This window comes from Chiloscyllium plagiosum, unplaced genomic scaffold (genome assembly GCF_037043375.1).
Source record: "Chiloscyllium plagiosum isolate Xiang-an unplaced genomic scaffold, Cpla_swu_hap1 HiC_scaffold_2, whole genome shotgun sequence".
Lineage (NCBI taxonomy): Eukaryota > Metazoa > Chordata > Chondrichthyes > Orectolobiformes > Hemiscylliidae > Chiloscyllium > Chiloscyllium plagiosum.
The window spans coordinates 120,487,731-120,509,244 of NW_028270140.1; the positions used below are offsets into that span (position 1 = coordinate 120,487,731).

The 21,514-nt window shown below is 41.5% G+C and overlaps 1 protein-coding gene across 4 annotated transcripts in view; it reads right to left on the reverse strand.

Moving 5' to 3' along the window:
* poc5 (POC5 centriolar protein homolog (Chlamydomonas)) overlaps positions 1-17,477 on the reverse strand; it is a 76,834-nt gene extending 59,357 nt beyond the window's left edge. For 2 of the 4 annotated variants that reach the window (XM_043707350.2, XM_043707338.2), the window contains exons 1-3: positions 17,430-17,475; positions 13,048-13,131; positions 3,282-3,432 (exon numbers count right to left, since the gene is read on the reverse strand). In XM_043707350.2, coding sequence (XP_043563285.2) covers positions 3,282-3,432; positions 13,048-13,131; positions 17,430-17,435 — 241 coding nt within the window. In that variant the 5' untranslated portion in view covers positions 17,436-17,475. Of the gene's footprint in view, positions 1-3,281; positions 3,433-13,047; positions 13,132-17,404 lie in introns of all 4 variants that reach the window. The other 2 variants (XM_043707356.2, XM_043707369.2) reach the window with 2 other exon arrangements.
* Positions 17,478-21,514: the final 4,037 nt, after the last annotated feature.

Below are 21,514 nucleotides of genomic sequence, written 5' to 3' on the forward strand. Positions count from 1 at the left end.
GCTGATTTTAACATCCGCTCTACATTCCTGCATATCCCCAACAATCTTCCATCCTTAATAATCAAGAATATACCTGTCAACCCCTAGTTATCAATTCTCCTACAAATTAAATTAGCCTTTTCATACCCTCACGGTCTTGCATTAAGTCACCGCCTAGCTCTTCTACACTCTGGAGGATAGAGGCCTAGCCTTTCCTCATCATACAACTCAGTAAGATGCAGACTTACCAATGAAGCAGAAAACCCTAGTCTATTCCTCCTCCTATTTTCTATCAGCTTTAGCCTGCTCAGCCATTCAGTATAGTCAGGGCTGATTATCCAATTCAGTACCCTGTTCCCGCTTTCTTTCAATATCCTCTGATCTCCTTAGAACCAAGAACTACAATCTTTAATTTTTGACAATCATTTTGCGGAAGAAGATTCCACAGACTCTCTCTCTGGATGAATAAATTTTTTCTAACCCGAATCCTAAATGGCCTACTCCATATCCTAACATGGAGACTACCCTACTCTTGTATTCAAGCACTTTCAGGAAGATTAGGTGCAGGGTCATCTGTGTTGTATTCCAACATGATTATTTGGCTTTGATTCTAAATCAAAGGTCCAAAGTAGAAATGCTTGCATACTGTGACACCCAGTTCACCAAAGTACAACACTATGGAATTTAGTCATGCAAGGTGATAACACCTGATAATACTAATGTGATTTTAAAAATCTTCAATGAAGTGAATTTGCACAAAATTTGTAGGCTGCAGCATCTGAAAATGGATACTGAAATCAAGTCAAGGGAAATAATGAGATTGGGGAGCTTTGTGAAGCAAACTCATTGGACACAGCTTTAACCAATCTTGAGGATTTTAAATATTTGCTTTTAAAATAGGACAAAAGTAACAGAACCAGATTACTACCACTTGTTGGAAAAGACAAACCCCAAAGGCTAGTTTCAAGCTCCTGTACATTGGTCCATTTGCTTTTAATATACTTTTACTACACAATGCTATTTAAATTCTTTACCCTTTTAGATATAAACATATTGAGTAATTCACTATGGCTTGTGAGCAAAGCTCAATATTGACTGGATTCAAGAGTCAATTACATTGACACCAGGAATCCAGCACATAGCACAGAAACAAAAACGTCGCCTTAAATAACTTGACCCACAAAAATTACACTGCTTTACATACAAATAGGAAGTGATGAGTCAATCAATCACTTTGGGTATGTGTGCGCCACACTAGTTAGTCAAAATTTCTCTTCTCTTTACCACATTTATAGTTTTACTGATCAGTTTCGATAGTTTTCTACTTCTTGCTTTAAATCAGCAATTTGTTCTTTTTCTGTGATAATCCCTCAGTTGGAACCCTCAGTATTCTCACTTTATGGGTTTTTTCAAAGAACTGCAAAGATCACTGAAAAAAGAGCTAAAGTCAATTTATCAATAATTACCCTTGCCTAAAACCTGAGGAGTGAAAATGAAATCTTATCCAGACAGCGTGCCATGGAGGGGGGCGTTAGGGCCGATAACCGCAGAAGAGGGGCAGGCAATGTTTGCTTCTTCTCCAAGGTGTCCCTGGAGAAGGAGCAGTGTCCACCAACACTCGAGATTTTCAGGGAAAGATTTGATCCCTGCCCTCTCCTTCACTGTTTGATCATGCAGCATTGCCCTTTGAGAAGGGCTCTGCTTGTCACTAGCCACTCAGGTGTCTCCTTTCTTCCTGGTGGTGGAAATATAAGAAAGGTGTACACATTGGTTGTTTCTTTCATATGTCTGACACCTGCACACATACAACGTGTGTTGTGCGTGTGTAACAGGAGTGACAAGAGAAAAAAAATAAACAGGAGTGACAGAGGTTCTGCTCACATAACTGGCTCTGAGGGAGCTGGATCAGTGGGTGTATGTGAAGGACTCGCCACTTTTCTACATAGAAGACAGGAACCTCTGAACAGCCTGGAACCAGAAAAAAAATAATAAAATCTTTGTTCTTGTTACTGATGGAGACATTTTAACTAAGTCAGAGGAGTGTACTACACAGAAATTTCATTAGATCCTGCTACAGCAGTTTATTCCATTGCCCATATGGAAGCAGTCCAACTTCCTCATTTCATTGCATGTCTTCAGCAGCCTCACACATCATCAAGCATCAAAGTAGTACAACTACCAACAGGTACAAAACAAAATCTGCCCTAGTAATCTAGACTTCATTCACATGCTTCTATAATTAGTTACAGATCTGCTTTTGTTATTTTGACTCATTCTTCAAGATCAGAGAGCAAAGCGGAAGGATAAGTGAACAAGAATTCCAGTTACTTTCATCTTTTCCAAGAGGCTGTGCTCATTTGAGCCCTTACGTGCTTTCCTTTCATTCAGTTTCTCTTTGATTACTGTGGCATTCAAGTCTCAGTGAGTATTATGGCCCAAGAACCAGCCATTATTAGAATTGGTTATTCCATTCCAGCAACTTATTCACCTTCCAAGGTGAAGATAAGAGACAGCATGTGCATCCTAGACTGATTCAAACAGAGCAGAGGATGTAGTTCCCCCAAAACTAAACCCCAGAAGCTTTCTAAAGTAATTATGCAAGAATGATTATTTTTTAAAGCATAGCTATACAAGTTATCCTCTCCCTTTATTCAACTGATGAGAAATTTTGGCTGTGAGACTGAAGAACATGTATTGAGATAACACCATGCCATTTCGCTTGACAGTCAATTAATGAATGCTGAAATGGAATCACAGCTGTAACGTAGGCAGACAGGGTAATCAAAGTGAATAAAGAAAGATCCTACAAACAGTAACAAATGAACAGAGTCTGAAGCCAATAAATGTTAGTGCAGAGAGAGAAAAAATAAAGTGTGGTCAGGAGAATTAAAATCAAATATGTTTTCTATCCATCCTCAATCTGAACAGGAGCCAAGTAATTTATCTGAAAAACAGTATCCCGATTAGGATCACAGTCTCTTAGCATTACATCCGCCTAAAATAAATATTTAAAAATTGTGCATAAACTTAGCTTTCTGATTCATAATCACGTTACCATCAAGTCAGAACTGACACCTATAGAACTTTATGGGAAAGCTGAATTAGCCAAATCTGTACATTTTTTGATCAGATTAAATCAGCGATTGTTAACAGCTAGTTCCTAACAGTAATTTTAAAAAAAACACAGGAGATGACTAAAACTTAGGAGGAAGTTTAACTTGTAGTTAAAACTGTTTTACAAAGCACTAGGACCATATTTACAGGACCACACTGAATTTAATTTGAAACAATTTAGGCTTTACCTGCAAAATGCTGAGGAGAATGGTTATTTTGCACTGCATTGGAACCTTTGTTGCTTTTTGCAAGACTTCCTTCACGATGTGATTGTTTGGGGGAATCAGAAACCCACTTTGGAGTTACTACTGCATAACGTAAGAGCTCTTCATACTCATCCTTACAGGTAAAGAAACATATTTAGTATCATAAAAATTCTATTTTTTAAAAAGTAACAACATCAGTGCACTCGAGAAAATTAAAAACTCACAGCAGAAACTATAACTCTTAAAAAATGATAAAAGCAGAATATTCCAGATGTTGGAAATACTCCGCAGACTTTTTCTCTGCAGAAAAAAACGAGTTGCAACACTTCAGGTCAATGACCTTGTTACTGGTTATTGATCTAAAATGTCAAATAACTTGCATCAAAGTCCAGAGGATTTCCAGCATTTTCTAATGATTTTAAATTCCAAGTCAATTTTATATTGGTTGATTTCAGTACATTAGTCTTTTCAATATTTCAAAGACAAACACATTACATTTTGACATTACATGGATTCTGCTACAAAAACATTTTTGGTCTCGGATGGTATAATTGCCTGAATATTTCAAAATTAGACAAGTCAACACATTACAATAATATTCTCTTTATCATGAGATGGATCTCGCAACTTCAGCAAATGCAGGTTGGCCATCTGCTAGAAGTCTGAACAGTATTCTATTCTACAATTTTGCCAGTCTTGCCAAAGTTGGAAGATGTATCTAGTAATTAGTTGGGAAAAACATCTAGCCAAACATCCTGCAATATGCTTAGTATTGCACTTCCATGAATTAAGAATCAGGAAGTCACCAAACAAACAAACAAACAAACAAACAATCATTCCATTGTAATGTTCATTTTCGGACACTGGTTATAAGCATTTATCAAGTTAAGCATGAGAGTTTAAGTTTAATTAGTTACATATATATTCAGACTTTATGGTACATTCATCTAAAATTAGTGTTTCGACACCTACTTTAACCCACAAAGATACTAATTCATTGGCCAAGTGTAACTTCAGCTGCACTAAGTGGTTTTCTGAAATTTTGTGGGTTTTTGTGTTGATTTCACAACTCAGTTCATTGAAAATTGTGTCCACGGCAAGACACGCAGAATGTTAAAGGTTATCTACATATTTCACAAGACAGATCTCACTAATATCAGGCATCAGCGACAGGATTCTTCAAAAGAAAATTGACCAAATTCAGAATTTTTCCATTTGACTTTTCTTTTCAAATTGAAAAAGATTTAGAATTTTTTTTTATAAAATTCTAAAATTATTATAAAATAGTATAATAATCTTATTGTATAACAACCAAACTATTACTCTACTTCACAAACAATCTAGGGAAAAAGAATCTACCCATACTACAATTCAATAGATAATTAAACAAAATAAACTAAATTAAATTAGACTGAAGTAAAATTACAGCACTCAGCGCAACCCCAAAGCTCCCCATCACCGGGAGCATCAGCTGGCATACCCATATTTATTTGGGATTCTTCCTCTCAGGGGCCCTTGGCCCACCAGACAGCCCTTAGGGCTCACAAAGGCCCTCATCAATATAGCCGACAAGTCTGTGTCCATATAGTTCAAAAAGAGCTGCCATGTCCTCTAAAAAAAGCCATTTTCTGGTGTGTTATACTTATATGGAAGTCCAGTGGGATACGTTCCATAACTAACCTACGCCATCCCGAAGGTCTTAGGGATTTTCCGATATCCACTTCAAAAGAATGTTCTACCTCACACAAAAGAATATGAAACGGTTTCTTCCCATGCACACCTAAAGAGGGCAAATTCGGCAGACCCGACAGGAGGGATGCCGGATCTACCTTGACCTCTGTTCCCAAAATCCCTTCCAAAACACTTGCTACAGCACTCCAATACCTACGCAACTTGTGGCATAACCACAAGTAAATGAGAAAGAGTACCAATATCTATTTTGCATTTGGGACACATTAGATACATTCCTTTTTTAAATTTTGAAAGCCACTCCACAGCCAAATAGATGCTGTGGAGAACCTTCAGTGGCATAGCCTGCATCCTATTACAATTTGAAATCTTCCTCATTTTCTTCCAGATATCTTCCTATGCCTGACGAGATCTCCACCCCCAATTCCAGAATCCAGATCCCGCACAGCCATTGTCCTTTGAGGCACTACCTCCTAGTAAAATGGTGGAAGCTACTAATTGACAGTGTAACTGTGGACCGACGTAATCTCCTCTCCACAACAGACTTATAGGGATTAACCAGTAATGTAGTCTTTTTCTGCATAAAGCTCCTCATCTGAAAACAGAAGACGTACGCACTGGATAATTCATATTTCTGGCTCAGTTGATCGAAAGACATCATGACCTCCCCCTCAAATAAGTCTCCCAAACAGGAAACTCCTCTAGACTGCCAGAACCTAAAGCTAGAATCCAACAATCCTGGTTGAAATCCTAGCATTCCTACTATGGGAGTGGAAAATGGAAGTTTTATATAAATTGCCCTTATTATAGGACAAGCCAAACAGAACAGCCAGGGAATTCCTAGAGGCATGGCACTCATCCACATATTCAATCAATAAGCACATTGATCTGGACCCAATATACCGGCCACTGCAACGGACAGCTGGAACAGACAACCGGAAGCTACAGATTCAAACCACTACAAATGCCGGAGGAAAGATCACAGAAGCGCTTCACAGGAGGCTCCCAAGCACTGAGGATGTCACCTAGACAGGGAACGAAACGTCTGCAACACAAATTCCCAGTTCGGCGAACAGAACCACAACAATTGCCCTCGTTTTGTCACATCATTCTCCATGCTTTAACCGTGTTAAGGACAATCGGATTTCTACAATGCTCCATGACAGTCCTCACCTTGTCCATAAGGAAATTAATAAAGGGGCATTTTGCCTGGGAGGCCTCAATGTCCAGCCAAATTAACCTCGGGTCCTGGCAAACCCAATTATTCACATAGAATAATAGGGAACTTAATTGATATTTCTTGAAATTTGGGAAGTCCACCACCCCCATCCCCTCTGGAAGCTGCAATTTAGCAAGCTTACTAAAAGGTCATCTGCGATGCCAGATGAAAGAACCGAACCAGCTGTTAAGCCTCAGTAACGCCTCCCGAGGTTGCATTTGCATGAGATATAAGAAACGAGGAAGAACATTCATTTTGACCAGAGCTATTCTACCCAACCAAGATATTGGTAGAGCCTCCCAACACTAAAGGCCCTGTCTTATCTACTCCAGCAACTGCACAAAATTAACTTTATATAATTGATCAAAGGCCAGAGTAATAAAAACACCCAAGCACAGGAAACCTCCCTGTGACCTGAAAGGGAATCAGATTCCACCCTCAAGATTGGGTACTCCAACAAACCCGCCCCCCCACCCCCCACACACACACAGGCATGGCCTCAGATTTCTTAAAAGTGATTTTATACCCAGAGAAAGAGCCAAATAAAGTTAATCTTTTGTATTAAATGGGACACAGGTATAGTCAGATTAGATAGCAAAAGAAGAATGTTATCTGCATAAAGAGTGATTTTTATGCTCCCTTAATTCCACCTCTGGAGTAATTATATTGGGGTCTCTCCGGATAGCCTCTGCCAACAGCTCAATCACTGATTTAAACGACGTAGCAATGAAAGGGGGCACCCTTGTCGGCTACATCTACCAATACGAAAATTGTCAGACCTTATGCTATTATAGAGAATCGCTGCCTTAGGATTGTTATATAATACTGCCACCCACCTGGTGAAGACCAAAACGTTCCAGGACATAAGGTATGGCCAGTCAAACACACACTGCATCTAGGGAGACTACAAAGCCCAGAATCGACTTCTACTGGCATATCTGGACCATGATCAGCACTCTAATATGTTGTTAGAGAAGCTGCCACCTTTAATAAAACCTGTCTAGTCTTCCTTTACAACAGAGGGCAAGACCTTCTCCAACCTCAGTACCAGCATTTGCCAAAATTTTAAAATTCACATTGAACAGCGATATGGGCCTGTACAAAGCAAGGTCCTCTGCGGCCTTCCCACTCTTGAGAATGAGGGAGATATTAGCTTGTCTCAGAGAGGCCGAGAGGCAGTCCGGACTGTACAAATAATTATACGTGTCCAACTTTATCCTGGCCAACATGGTTAGCACTGCTGCCTCACAGCGCCAGAGACCCGGGTTCAATTCCTGCCTCAGGCGACTCTGTGTGGAGTTTGCACATTCTCCCAGTGTCTGCGTGGGTTTCCTCCGGGTGCTCCGGTTTCCTCCCACAATCCAAAAATGTGCAGGTTAGGTGAATTGGACATGCCAAATTGCCTGTAGTGTTAGGTGAAGGGGTAAATGTAGGGGAATGGGTCTGGGTGTGTTTCGCTTCGGCGGGTCGGTGTAGACTTGTTGGGCAGAAGGGCCTGCTTCCACACTAAGTAATCTAATCTAAAAACTCGCTCCAAAATCCATCCAGGCCAGGCACGTCACCACTTTGGAGCTGCCTCACTGCCTCCTGTATCTCTTGGATTCAAAAGGGACACCTCCCCCAAAGTTACACCTGGGAACTCAATTTTCGCCAACCTGTCCTCAAAGCCCTCCAACCGGTACAACTCAACAGAATTTGCTAAATGCCACATTAATCTTTTTGGAATCGCAAGAAAGAATAACAGCACACTTTCTGACTAATGTGATAGATTTGGGGGGGGGGGGGGGGGAGGCACTCTTCTTTTGGCCAGATATGCCGTATCTACCCGGCTTATCACCAGACTCGAATAACTTCTGTTTTGCAAAAGATATCTCCCTCTTTGCAGTCTGGGTGAGCACAGAGTACAGATGCCCTGAGGGCTGTAATCTGCTACAACCTGGTCAGATGGCCTATCAAAGTATGCCATCTCGCTGCCTCCAACTGGACTTCAAGCAGACGCCATTGCTCTCCCCTCTGCCGCTTCCGGGCTGCCAAGTAAGAAATAATAAAACCCCTTGCACAGGCCTTGACACTCTCCCATAGCACAGAGAGATTACTGTTTGTACCTGAACTAATATCCCCAAAAATTTTAAATTCCCGTGAAAACAAAATATAACATTTACTGTCCTTCAGGAGAAAAGGATCCACGCGCCAATGATGTGACCCTGTCCTATTGCTTCTGACTTTAACCTCCAGATACAATGCCCCAATTCTACAGGGCAGCACCAAATCCAAAAAGGCCAGTGGAGCAAAAAACATGTCAATCCTAGAGTGGCATTTGTGTTTAGAGAAGGTAAAGTCCCGACCCTCAGGGTGAAGGAATCTCCACACATCCACCAGCCCTAACTCCCCACTAAGGTCCACCAGTTGTGGGGATTGCAGGGAGTTGCCTGCAAGACCTCTTGGCATCCTGTCTACCTTGTGGTCCATAAGACGTTTGAAGCCCCCCCCCTATAATCAGTGGTGTACTCCAAGGGCCATCAACCTGGAAAGTGCATCGGTTAAATATTTGAGGGGGTGTGCCAAGGGCAATAAACATTCAAAACCCCATACTCCTCCCCAGGTATTAAAGTGTTGAGGATTACAAACTGCCCATATTTGTCCTTAATTTGGTCTAACAGCTGAAATGGTCTAACTATTCCTCTGCTTTTAGAATTAATCGCAAACTAAGAGAAAGAAAAAAAGGGCAATATAGACAAGGGGAGGGGAGAAGAGAAAAAAGAAAAAAAAGGACCCCATATGAGCAATCCAGGGAAACAGAGAAATCAAAGGAAATACTACTATCCATATTACTTGAACCGGCCAGTCTATTTTAAAAGTGTTCAGGAAGTCCTTTGTCTTTTCTGCTGAATCCAAATTATAGACGGACCCTCGGTGGCTGAAATGTAACACTGCAGGGTACCTTAATCTCCTGAATATTCAAGTTGCTCAGCCTCTTTACTTCAAAGGTCTTCCTCTTGTGGATCACAGCCACAGAAGTCCAAAAATGTCCCTTGAAGATCAGGAGGAGAAAGTGAGGACTGCAGATGCTGGAGATCAGAGCTGAAAATGTGTTGCTGGAAAAGCGCAGCAGGTCAGGCAGCATCCAGCATCCTGTTCCCTGGATGCTGCCTGACCTGCTGCGCTTTTCCAGCAACACATTTTCAGCCTTGAAGATGAGGGCCTGTGGATCCTTCCAAAACCATTTGCTCATCTCTATAGTGCTAGAGTCACACTAGGACCAGGCAGGAGTGTGGGTCTGATCCAGGCCAGCACACTGCGACCTGGTGGGCCTGCTCGACTTGCACCCAGCCTCCCTCAGCTTTCAGCTTCAAGAACTGCGGGAGCCATTGCTCCAGATAGCAGACTAGCTGGCTTTCTTCCCATTCAGCAGCCCAATAAGGTAGATGTTCTTCGTCAATCTCGTACCTACCTTTCCAGGGCTTGAACCTGACCCGCCGAGGATTCTGCCACAGTCTCTGAAGCAATGGCCTGCTGCTCCACCTCTTCGATGCGCTGCCCAAGACACCAGATTTCCTGCTCGTGCTTTTGAAGCATGGTCGAGATAGTTTCCAGCCGTTTCGGGTCTCCATTGCTGAATCAATGTTCGCAGAATTTCACGAAGTCTGAGACTAGGCTCTGCCGTGCAGCTACGTCCAAAGAAACATCCATGGAGATCAATGCCGCAGCCGCAGGTGTGCCCACTGCTCAGGGGAATGCCTTCCTTGTCGCGATCCACATGGCCCTTTGCCCATAGCCAGCTTCACTGATCCCCAAAACTAATGCACAAAGATTCCAGGAACCTAAAATTGCTGATTTTTACCAAAATAACTAATAAGGGGAGGGTAAAAGCACCACCTTGCCTGGGTTATGGTGCAGAGCGCATCAGGGCAGACCTGTTGGATCACCACCATCTTGGATCTCCTCCATTTGACTTTTTAAACTAAAAAAAAATTCATGAGATTCAAGCATCACACACTAGACCAATCTTTATTGCCCATTATAAATTCCCTCGAAGATGGTGGTGATGAGTTGCCTTCTTGAACCACTGTAGTTGCTTTGCTGTAAGAACACCCATAATGCTATGAGGGAGGGAGTTGCAGGATTTTGTCTCAGTGACATTGAAGGAACTTTCCAAATCAGGATAATGATTGGCTTGGAAGGGAACTTGCAGATGGCTATGCTTCTATGTACATGCTGCCCTTGCCCTTCTAGATAGTAGTGGTCAGGGGTTAGTACAGTGCATTCCAAAGAGTCTTGGTGAATTTTTGCAGTGTATCTTATAGGTGGCAATTATGTGTTAGTGGTGGAGGCAATTAACGTTTGTAGATGCATCATTGCAAGCAGCACTCAAAATAAATGGGGACTGTCAGCAAATTCAGCCCTCAAAAACCAGAATGATCCAGGAGATTGGTCAAGGGTATACCAGAGAAATGTGGAATGGGCAAACACCAGATGTAGAATGAAAAAATTCCTTTCAAAATTTTGCCAATCACAGGGCTGCAAAGGGGGAAGTGGTTGCCAAGAAACATTCTAATGGCAGCAAGTTTGGATAGAGGGGACAGAGTGGAGTTGGCTTAAAAACAAATAAAGTGGTGTCCGGGGGGTTAATGAAAGGAAGGGAGGTTGCCAAGAGGAACAAATTGTCTTAAACCCATCCATAAGGAACACTGAGCTAACTGGAAATCAGAAGTGTTACAGTATTACTGGAATTCCGAACAGCATAACTAGCAAATGATAGACGGACCTAAGTGATTCCAAAACCAACAGATTAAATTCATGCTCTGCCACATCTTATCATGAATGGTGATGGACAATGAAACAACATCTCTGCAAGTGACCCCATCCTCAATGATGTGGGAATCCTGCACTCGACCCCAGTAAGACGCACCTGCCAGTATCCAGAGAATTTGATTTATTGTGGGGCTGCAGAGTGGCTTAGTGGTCAGCACTACTGCCTCACAGTACCAGGAACCCGGGTTCAATTCCAGCTTTGGGCAACTGTGTGGAGTTTGCACATTCTTCCAGTGTTTCCTCCGGGTGCTCTGATTTCCTCTCACAATCCAAAGATGTGGTAGGTGAATTGGCCGTGGGAAATTGCACATAGTGTTCAGGGATGTATAGGTTGGATGCATTTGTCAGGGGTAAATATAAGGTAGGGGAATGGGTCTGGGTTGATTACTCTTCGGAGAGTCATTGCGAACTTGTTGGGCCGAAGGGCCTGTTTCCACACTGTAGAGATTTTATGAATTGCATATGATATGGAGACATGATTGAAGCCATTGGATACTGCAAGGACTTGCCCCTGACAAAATTCTGGCAGAGGTGGCATGAGAGTGACTACTCTTGACATCAAGGCATCATTTGACCCGTGATTGGGAAAAACTGTTTCACAATTTTGCCATTCTACACATGGCATCAAGCATGTCCAAGCTCAGCAGCATTGTGGGTTTACCAACAGCAAATACACTGAATGAAGTATCCACTAAAAAGATTCACCTGCTTAAATGAGGACCCATTTTTTTTTCCTAATTCTCCTATGAATGGAGACATTCTCACCATATTAACTGTCAAAATCAAACAGTATTAATGTCTTAAGAGAGTGCTGATTGGTTGGCAGAGGCATTGGTGTGGAGAATGTAGTGTTAACAAAGTATGACTGGTAACTGCCAAGCTTTGTTTAAATTTTAAACTTGGATCACTTGGATTGGTCAATGCATTGTTTTGGAAAAAAAAATCTAAAGACTGGCAGCCACATATTCTGTTGAGTTGAAACAGGTACAGTGAATGTGCATCTCCTTTCCACACTGAGCCTGACTGACAATCCGAAATTGGCTGCCAGCATAACCCATTGCTCACTTGTGTTATTTAGTAGACAAGCAGGAGGCTGGAAGAGCACAGCAAGCCAGGTAGCATCAAGAGTGGAGAAGTCTGATGTTTTGGGCCTATTTTGAATTCTAGCATCTGCAGATCTTTTGTCTCTAACCGCACTTGTATTATTTAGTAAGTGTTATCCAGAACATCTATTATCAGAGTTTAGACATAATTATAAACAGCAGAAACGCTAAGTTATTTAACACAAATCGGTCAGACTTTGGGATCTACAGACTACACCCAGATCCATGCCATCAAAATTTGTGTTACATTCCTGATCTGCACAATAGGTAGAATGTGTTTTTGATTTTGAAAGTGCCCAATCTACCTTAGGTCAAGGATCTCTAAAGTTTGAGCAACAGGTAAAGCTAGCTGTTTCACATTATAGCAAGACGAGTGATTTTAATAGAAGTCAAAAGTGGCAGGGATGATGGGTAAATAAAACATGGAGTGCAAGGACACAGATAACAGAATTTGGAATCAAAAGCTAACCTAATGGGGACGACATGGTCAGTGTGTATTGTCGTAAACAAACATCTGATTCACCAATATGCTTTAGAGAAGGGAATCTGCTGTGTTTACCTGGTCTACCTACATGTGACTCAATAATCACTACCATGTGGTTGACTCTTAACTGATCCTTGAGTAATTAAAGCTGGCCTAGCCAGTGACATGCACATCCTATGAACCAATAACAGTGCTGAGACAAAAATGTTTCCCCCAAACCCCAGCAATACACAAAATCCAGCCATAATCATGCATGCTCAGAGATATGCAGAAGTGCCCTAAAACACCAACAAGAATTTAAGAATTATTTAGTTCACATTATTTTGTTTGTTTTTTTTCCTCCAATTTGGGGCAGATTTACCAAACAACTATTCTTTAAATATTCAAAATGTTTAATTATGTTTAACTTAAGTACTCAAAAATGAAATTCCTCCTCCCTACCTGTAGATCAGAAGAAACTGAACTACCTCGATCTGAATCTTTAGGCAGTACAGGGCTGGAAATCCTCTCTTCATCAGAGGACATCTGCACAAGAGAAAGCAATCAATTTTTCTTTTTTTGATTATTGACCTCAGCCCAGAAGAGAAACAACAAATTAATAAAATTTTAAATGACATCTGTTTACTATTCAGTCTTCCTCTGACCTACAAAGTATTAATTTTGCTGACCTCAATATAACCTGAGCCACCCCCCCGAATAGATATGATGTTAATATGCTTCTTGCAAACATAGACACAGATGGTTCACTGTAGACAACTCTGTTGGTCCACATGCATTACCACTCAAAAGGATGTATGAAATGTGAATCCAAACCTTTTAAGAATATTTGCTCCAAAAATACAAGTTTTTAAAAATAACTTTAATAAGTAAATATTTCAAGGAATTAATAGGGTCATGTCCAGCTCATTAAAGTCTAATTTATCAATGTTTAATCAAGTTACAAATTTTCTTAATTATATCAATTTTCATATGAGGAGAAATTACTAGCTCAAAATGGTACGAGTTTGGTTACTTCCAATTTTATTCTAACTGAATAAATTAATGCAACTTGAATTTTTTCAGTAGAACATTCTGTTAACAGAATCTCACTTCAGCTGCATTTAAAAAAAAAAGTTCAATTTTAAAAAGCCCCACCAAAATCTTGTCAATCCACTGCATACTAAATTAGTTGAGATTTTCAACTCTGTATTAAAAGGAACCTAATTGAGAGCTGCTGAAATGAACAGAGCATGAAGCAGCATATATTTCTTCCAGTTCTGAAAATATATAGGTGTTACACCAGAATTCAGGCAGGTTTCAATATGAAAAAAATTAAATTCGTAATGTTAATCTTTTTCCATGAAAGCCAATCAAGATACATCTGTTTAGCAGCATTCAAACAGTGAAACATCCTAAGGTACAGGAAGGCAAGCAGACAAAATAAACAAAATGAGAGCTAAACAAGGAGACATTAGAAAAGGTTTTTAATGTGATTATATCATGGAATAGGAGTATCATTGGCATTTATTGCCCATTCCATAATCGCCCTACAACAGATTAGCTTGCTAGAAAAGGGTTCTTAAGAATCAACCACATCACTGTAGGACCTGGAGTAACATGATGGCCAGACAAGGCAACAATCGCAGATTATTTTCTTCAGAAGAAAAAAAAAGTGAACTTACACAAGATTTAGGAGTCCATTTGGCCTCTCAAACCCGCCCCACCATTCAACAAGACCATGATTGATCTGCCCAGGCATCGACTCCTTTTTTGTGCCAGCTCAGCATAGCTGTCAATCCTCTATATTTTAAAACCCACCTTCTCCTTAAATACTTCCAGTGATCTAGCACCCACAATTCTCTGCAAAGAAAAGCTCAAACATTATTGCCCTTTGTGAAAAGAATTTAATTCACACCTCAGTTTTAAATGAGTGCCCCCCTTATCCTATAATTGTTCCCTAATTCAAATATCTTATCAATATCTATCCCAGTCTTGATAAAGTAAACCACCTAATCCTAGAAACCAACTTTGATTATCGTATGCCAGTGTATCATTTTTAAACATCCAGTGACCAAACTGTACACAGTAGAACAAAATTAATGTTTCAAGTCCAATATTATTCTTCCCCAGTTAACAGTCATATCGGTCTAGAAACAATAACTGTTTCACTCTCCAGATGCTGCCAGACCCGAGTTTGCCCAGCAGTTTCTGTTATTTCAGATTTCCATTATCCCAGTATTTTACTTTCGTTCAGTCAAATTATCATACATTAAAATGTTAATAGCCAATGTCACACAACTTAACATACACATATTCCATGGCTTCCATGCTCACTTAAAACTTACATCCTCAATACAAGTCTGTTCCTGTGTCCACATATGAAAAGGAAATTTATAACAGGACACCTATAGATTAAGTCAATAGGTATAACTGCATTAGATGGAGATCAATGTAAGGAACTGTTGTTAGGTCAACCACTAATATGCTACTATCTTATAAAAGCAAACAGCCAAGATAAATGGATAACCAGCGAGATTTGGAGGTCCAAATCTAGAAATCACCGAAGAAAGGTTAAAAGTTAAAGTTAACAGCCTTTTATATCAAGACAGCTATAATAAAATGAACTAAAATTTATTACAACTGTACAGAGCTTCTACTGGACCCCATTTGGAGTACTACATTAAATGCAATACACTTCAAAAGGTGATGCTGGTCTTGAAAGGAATGGATCACAGTTCACTAGAAAGGTACCATCGCTACAAGGGAGTGCACAGGTTATCTACCTGTCAGGCAACCTTGGATTATTGATATACAGATCAAAGTCCTTCTGATGTGCAGTATTTTTCAGGGTCCTACTATTCAGAGCACAATCCCTTGCCTTGTTAGCTCTCCCCAAGTGGATTTTGTCCCTTTTCCAGGTTAAATTCCATATTAAAAAGAAAACCTTTGGGGTATTCCAATATTCTACGTACTAGGGCTTTCTTATGCACTTTTCCCTTTTTCTTTTCCCTGCACATTTTACACTTCTCTGGGGGCACTGCAATATTGAACATGACTCTAGATAATTGAAAGTTCAAATTTGCTTTTACTTAGCATCTTATCGCAAAATATTCCAAATCACTTCACAGCCGATGAATTAAACTGCACTTGGGGAAAAACAGACATTTTTCCCAACAAAGGTTCCAGAAAAATCAATGACAACAAGATCTGATAATTAATAATTTCTCGTGTGAAGACTCCGAAGCAATCTTACTCCGATTGCCATGTTAATCAAATATTGGTATGGATTCTTTTATATTCACTTAAGCAGGCTCCTCAGTCTAACATCCCAACCCAAAGACCCATAGTTGGCTACACTCGACTAAATACTCAATGTAGAAGAAAGGATTGCAAAACACAACCTAAGTCAAATTCCCAAACTAAGCCTTAGCAACATTATGCAAAAAAAAAGTGTTGCAGATAAACTGCACACTGGAAGCTGTTCAACCTAACCTCTATTCCATCTCCTCAACCCACACCTTTTCTAACCATCCGTCCACCTTCACCAACTCTGGTGACAAATCAGAAGTGACATTGCATTTTCCTTCAATGCAGCAAATAACATGTTACAAATAATCTTACATGTTAGCAAAATCTGAAACCCTTACATTTTTTCAATTTGACAGTTACCCATAGAGTCATGCAGCACAGAAACAGATCCTTCAGTCCAACTCTACCATGCCGACTAAGTTTCCCAAACTAAGCTGGTCCCATTTAACTGGTCCACCCTCAGACTCCATTTACACTGTCCGCTGCTGCTGAAAGGCCGTCAACGATTCCATTCACCCTAATAATGCTCTCATACAACCTCTTCAGTCAGGCAGAAGATACTTGAAGACATAAACCAGCATGTTCAAGTACAGCTTCTTCTTTTCCATTATTAGACTGATGAATGGTCTCCTAACTTCAGGAGATGTTGATCTTATCTCTCTAGTCTAACGTAACCTGTACAGGTTACATCCTTGCTTACTATAATCTGCCTGTACTGCTCACAAACAAAGGTTTTCACTGTAACAAGGTACACATGACTACAATAAATCAAATTAAACTTGCCTGCATTTGGCCCTCTAAAACTTTCCTATTCACACACCTATCCAAATATCTTTTAAATATTGTAACTACCTGCATCCACCACTTCCTCTGGTAGATAAGTTAATAACAGAACTACCAAAATGGTCTCTGTGCCTAAGCACGAAATGAAGTCAACAAAAAAATCCAGGAATACACAAATGGTTGAATTCTGTTCGGTCAAATTCTTAAAACTATCTTCAGCGCCACAACGAAGTCTGAACTCACATGAGGTGTGAGTGTTTTTCACATCTTCAACTAGGCGGCACAGTGGTTAGCTCTGCTGCCTCACAGCGCCAGAAACCCGGGTTCAATTGTGTGTGTGGAGAGCTTGCACATTCTCCCCGTGTCTGCGTGGGTTTCCTCCCACAGTCACAAAGATGCGCAGGTTAGGTGAATTGGCTATGCTCAATTGCCCGTAGTGTTAGGTGAAGGGGTAAATGTAGGGGTATGGGTCAAGGTGGGTTGCTCTGGACTTGTTGGGCCGAAGGGCCTGTTTCCACACTATAAGCAATCAATCTGTAACCTGTTTGGTGAGACTCAGCTGCAGAGTCGGTAAGGAGCAGGCGGTTTGAACACTGGGCCTGACCCTCGGAATGGAGGCTCAACCCGCAGCCGCCGCCTTATTGTTAACGGAACCGCGAGCTTCAGCTGAGACTGAGGTTTTAACCCGCCCCGGTTTCACCATGACTGAATTACCGAGCACCCTTACCATCGACACCGTCCGCCGCTCCTACCTTCATCCGCGCTCCCTCCTGAACCGTTTCAAACGGGGCCGCACGCTAATAACGGCCCAAACTATTGGAGAATCCGGCCAGCAAGGCCCATCACGATTGGCCTGGCGCGCAACCCCTACGCTGGACTGCTGTGTGCGCCGATTGGATGGAGCTCCTGGTCCCGCGTGGTTGCTATGGCGCAGGGACGCGGGAAGCTCCTCCCCGATTGGCTAAGCGTCTCTCCCTCGCTGTGCATGTGCACTGGCGACTGGTCAGAAGTTGTTTTGTTAGGGGATGATTCGGAGATGCCGGTGTTGGACTGGGGTGTACAAAGTTAAAAATCACCAGGTTATAGTCCAACGGGTGTAATTGGAAGCACACTAGCTTTCAAAGCGACGTTCCTTCACCAGGCGGTCGTGGAGGGCTCAATCCTAACACACAGAATTTATAGCAAAAATTTACAGTGTGATTTAACTGAAATTGTACATTGAACAATTGATTGTCTGTTAAGTCTTTCTTCTGTTAGAATACAGTGATAGTTTCACTTCTTTCATGTGTAAATCACAAAACCTTTTTTTTAAAAAGTTGCTTTCTCAGGTTAGCTGTTAACAATGGTGATAGCTACACAATATGATTAGATTACTTACAGTGTGGAAACAGACCCTTCAGAGCCACAAGTCCAAACCGACCCACCCCGCTATACCTAACACTACGGGCAATTTAGCACGGTCAATTCCTACACATTTTTGGACTGTGGGAGGAAACCCACGCAGATATAGGGAGAATGTACAAACTCCACAGTCGCCTGAGGTGGGTATTGAACCTGGATCTCTGGCACTGTGAAGCAGCAGTACTAACCACTGTGCCACCGTGCTGCCCAATATGTTTACGGTGTTGACCCCCTGTGTTCTCTGTCTATGTCATAATGTTTAGATTGATTCTAATCTAAAAAGTGAGACAATGGAGTTTTACATAAATTCATGCAGTTTTGAGCTCAGAGTTCTACATGAATGCATGCAGTTTTTGAGCAAAGTACAATGTAACCTTGCAAGTACAAATTCCACCCCACAAAATATATGTGTGCATGTGAGTCTTTGTCTGTCTGTCTGTGTGTGTGTCTGTCTGGGTTGGGGGTTGTGATTGTGAGAAAGTGTATGTGTGTGTGTAGTGAGTGCAGAGTGTCTTAAGTCTGTGAGGGGGTGCATGCGTGAGTGTGGGAGTGTGTGTGTCTGTAAGGGTGTGTGTGGGTGTCTGTGTGCATGTCTCTGTGTATGTGTGTCTGTGTGTATGTGTGTATAGGAGTGCCTGTGTGTGTGAGAGTGCGGGTGTGTAGAAGTATCTGTGTGTGTGTGTATAGTGCAATGGTGGTCACCTGTAATGCGACATGAACCCAAGGTCCCGGGTGAGGCCCTCCCTATGGGTACTGAACTTAGCTATCAGCCTCTGCTCGGCCACTTTCCTCTGCTGCCTGTCCTGAAGTCCACCTTGGAGGATGGTCACCCAAAGGTCTGAGGCTGAATATCCTGGACCACTGAAGTGTTCCCCAACTGGGAGGGAACCCTCCTGTCTGTTGATTGTTGTGCGGTGCCCATTCATCTGTTGTCGTAGCCTTGTCCAGCACAACCCCCAACCCAGACCCACATGCACATATATATTTTGTGGGGTGAATTTGTGCTTGCAGGGTTACATTGTACTTTGCTCAAAAACTGCATGCATTCATGTAGAACTCTGAGCTCAAAAACTGCATGAATTTATGTAAAACTCCGTTATCTCACTTTTTCGATTAGAATCAATCTAAACATCATGGCAGAGACAGAGAACACAGGGAGCCAACACCTTCAACATATTGTCTAGCTATCACTATTGTTAACAGCTACCCCGAGAATGCAACTTTTTAAAAAAAAGGTTTTGTGATTTACACATGAAAGAAGTGAAACGATCACTGTATTCTAACAGATGAAAGGCTTAACAGACAATCAATTCTTCAATGTATAATTTCAGTTACATCACACTGTAAATTTTTGATATAAATTCTGTGTGTTAGGATTGAGCCCTCCACTACCACCTGATGAAGGAGCGTCGCTCCGAAAGCTCATGTGCTTCCAATTAAACCTGTTGGACTATAACCTGGTGTTGTGTGATTTTTAACTTTGTACACCCAGTCCAACACCGACATCTCCAAATCATAGATACCAACACTTACCAACAGATGGCACTAGACCCAATTCTCCAACTCAAAAACTGTATCACAGACACATTGAAGAAGCTTCATAAATTAGGCAACATTAACAATACATACCTCCAAACAATGAAGCCTGATGGATCCAACACACCACGCTTCTATGGATTACCTAAGATACACAAACCAGGGGCCCTCCTCAGATCCATAGTATTACTCCCTGGCAAAGGAAGTCCACCGGAAACTGAAATACCTGGTAGATTTCCACTCCATCCACTCCACCCAAGAATTCCTGAACATCATCAAAGACACCAAAATAGAAGAGGATAAAATAATGGCCTCCTTTGATATAACAGCACTCTTCACATTAATTAGACAATAGACAATAGACAATAGGTGCAGGAGTAGGCCATTCTGCCCTTCGAGCCAGCACCACCATTCATTATGATCATGGCTGATCATCCTCAATCAGTATCATGTTCCTGCCTTATCCCCATAACCCTTGATTCCACTATCCTTAAGAGCTCTATCCAACTCTTTCTTAAAAGTATCCAGAGACTTAGCCTTCTGGTGCAGAGCATTCCATACACTCACTACTCTCTGGGTGAAGAAGTTTCTCCTCAACTCTGTTCTAAGTGGTCTACCCCTTATTTTTAAACTATGTCCTCTGGTTCAGGACGCACCTATCAGCGGAAACATGCTTCCTGCCTCCAGAGTGTCCAATCCTTTAATAATCTTCTACGTCTCAATCAGATCCCCTCTCAGCCTTCTAAACTCAAGCGTATACAAGCCCAGTCGCTCCAATCTTTCAGCGTAAGATAGTCCCGCCATTCCAGGAATTGACAACAGTCTAGCAAAAGAAACACTGACCAGGCTACTGGACGAACCAAGGACACAAACACCAAACAGCACTAACTTCATCAGCAAGGACAACATCCTCAAGCTAGGAGACCTGTGCCTCACTACCCACTTCGCCTTAAATGACAGTACCTACAAACAAATCAATGGAACACCCATGAGATCACCAATATCAGGCTTCTTAGCAGAAGCAGTGCTGCAGAGACTCGAATGAACAGCCTTCCCCACGATCCAACCGAAACTTTGGGTCCGCTACATGGACGACACCTTTGTCATCGCAAAATGGAACAAATTAGGGGAAACCTACAACATCATCAACAATATTATTACTGGCATAAATTTCACAAAAGTCACAGAGAACAACAATGGACTCCCCTTCCTAGATGTCACAGTGGAACGAACAGTTAATGGAAAACTGCAGACCAGTGTCTACAGGAAAGCAACACACACAAACCGGATACTTAACTGCAGAAGCAATCATCCCAACACCCACAAACTGAGCTGAATCAGGACATTATTTCAATGGGCCACAACACACTGCAGTACCCAGGAACTATGAGCAGTAGAAGAAAAAAACCTATATAGCATATTCAAGAACAACGGGTACCCGATAAACACAGTCTGTCGTTTCTTAAAAAAAAAGCCCAAACAAGTAAATAATACGCCCAGAAACCCTAGCCACACTACCGTACATCAAAGACATCTCAGAGATGACTACCAGACTACTCCAATCCTTGGCATCATGATAGCCCACAAACCTACCAACACACTGAAACAACTACTGATGAACCTAAAGGACCCTATACCAACAACCAGCAAAACAAATGTCATTTACAAAATACCCTGCAAAGACCATAACAAACACTACAACAGACAGGCAGAAAACTAGGCACCAGGATACATGAACACAAACTAGCCACCAAAAGACGTGACCCACTATCACTAGTGTCCTTACATACAGACAAAGAAAGACACCACTTCGACTGGGACAACACATCCATCCTAGGATAGGCTAAACAGAGATAGAAGGACTTTTGCCCGAAACGTCGATTTTTCTGCTCCTCGGATG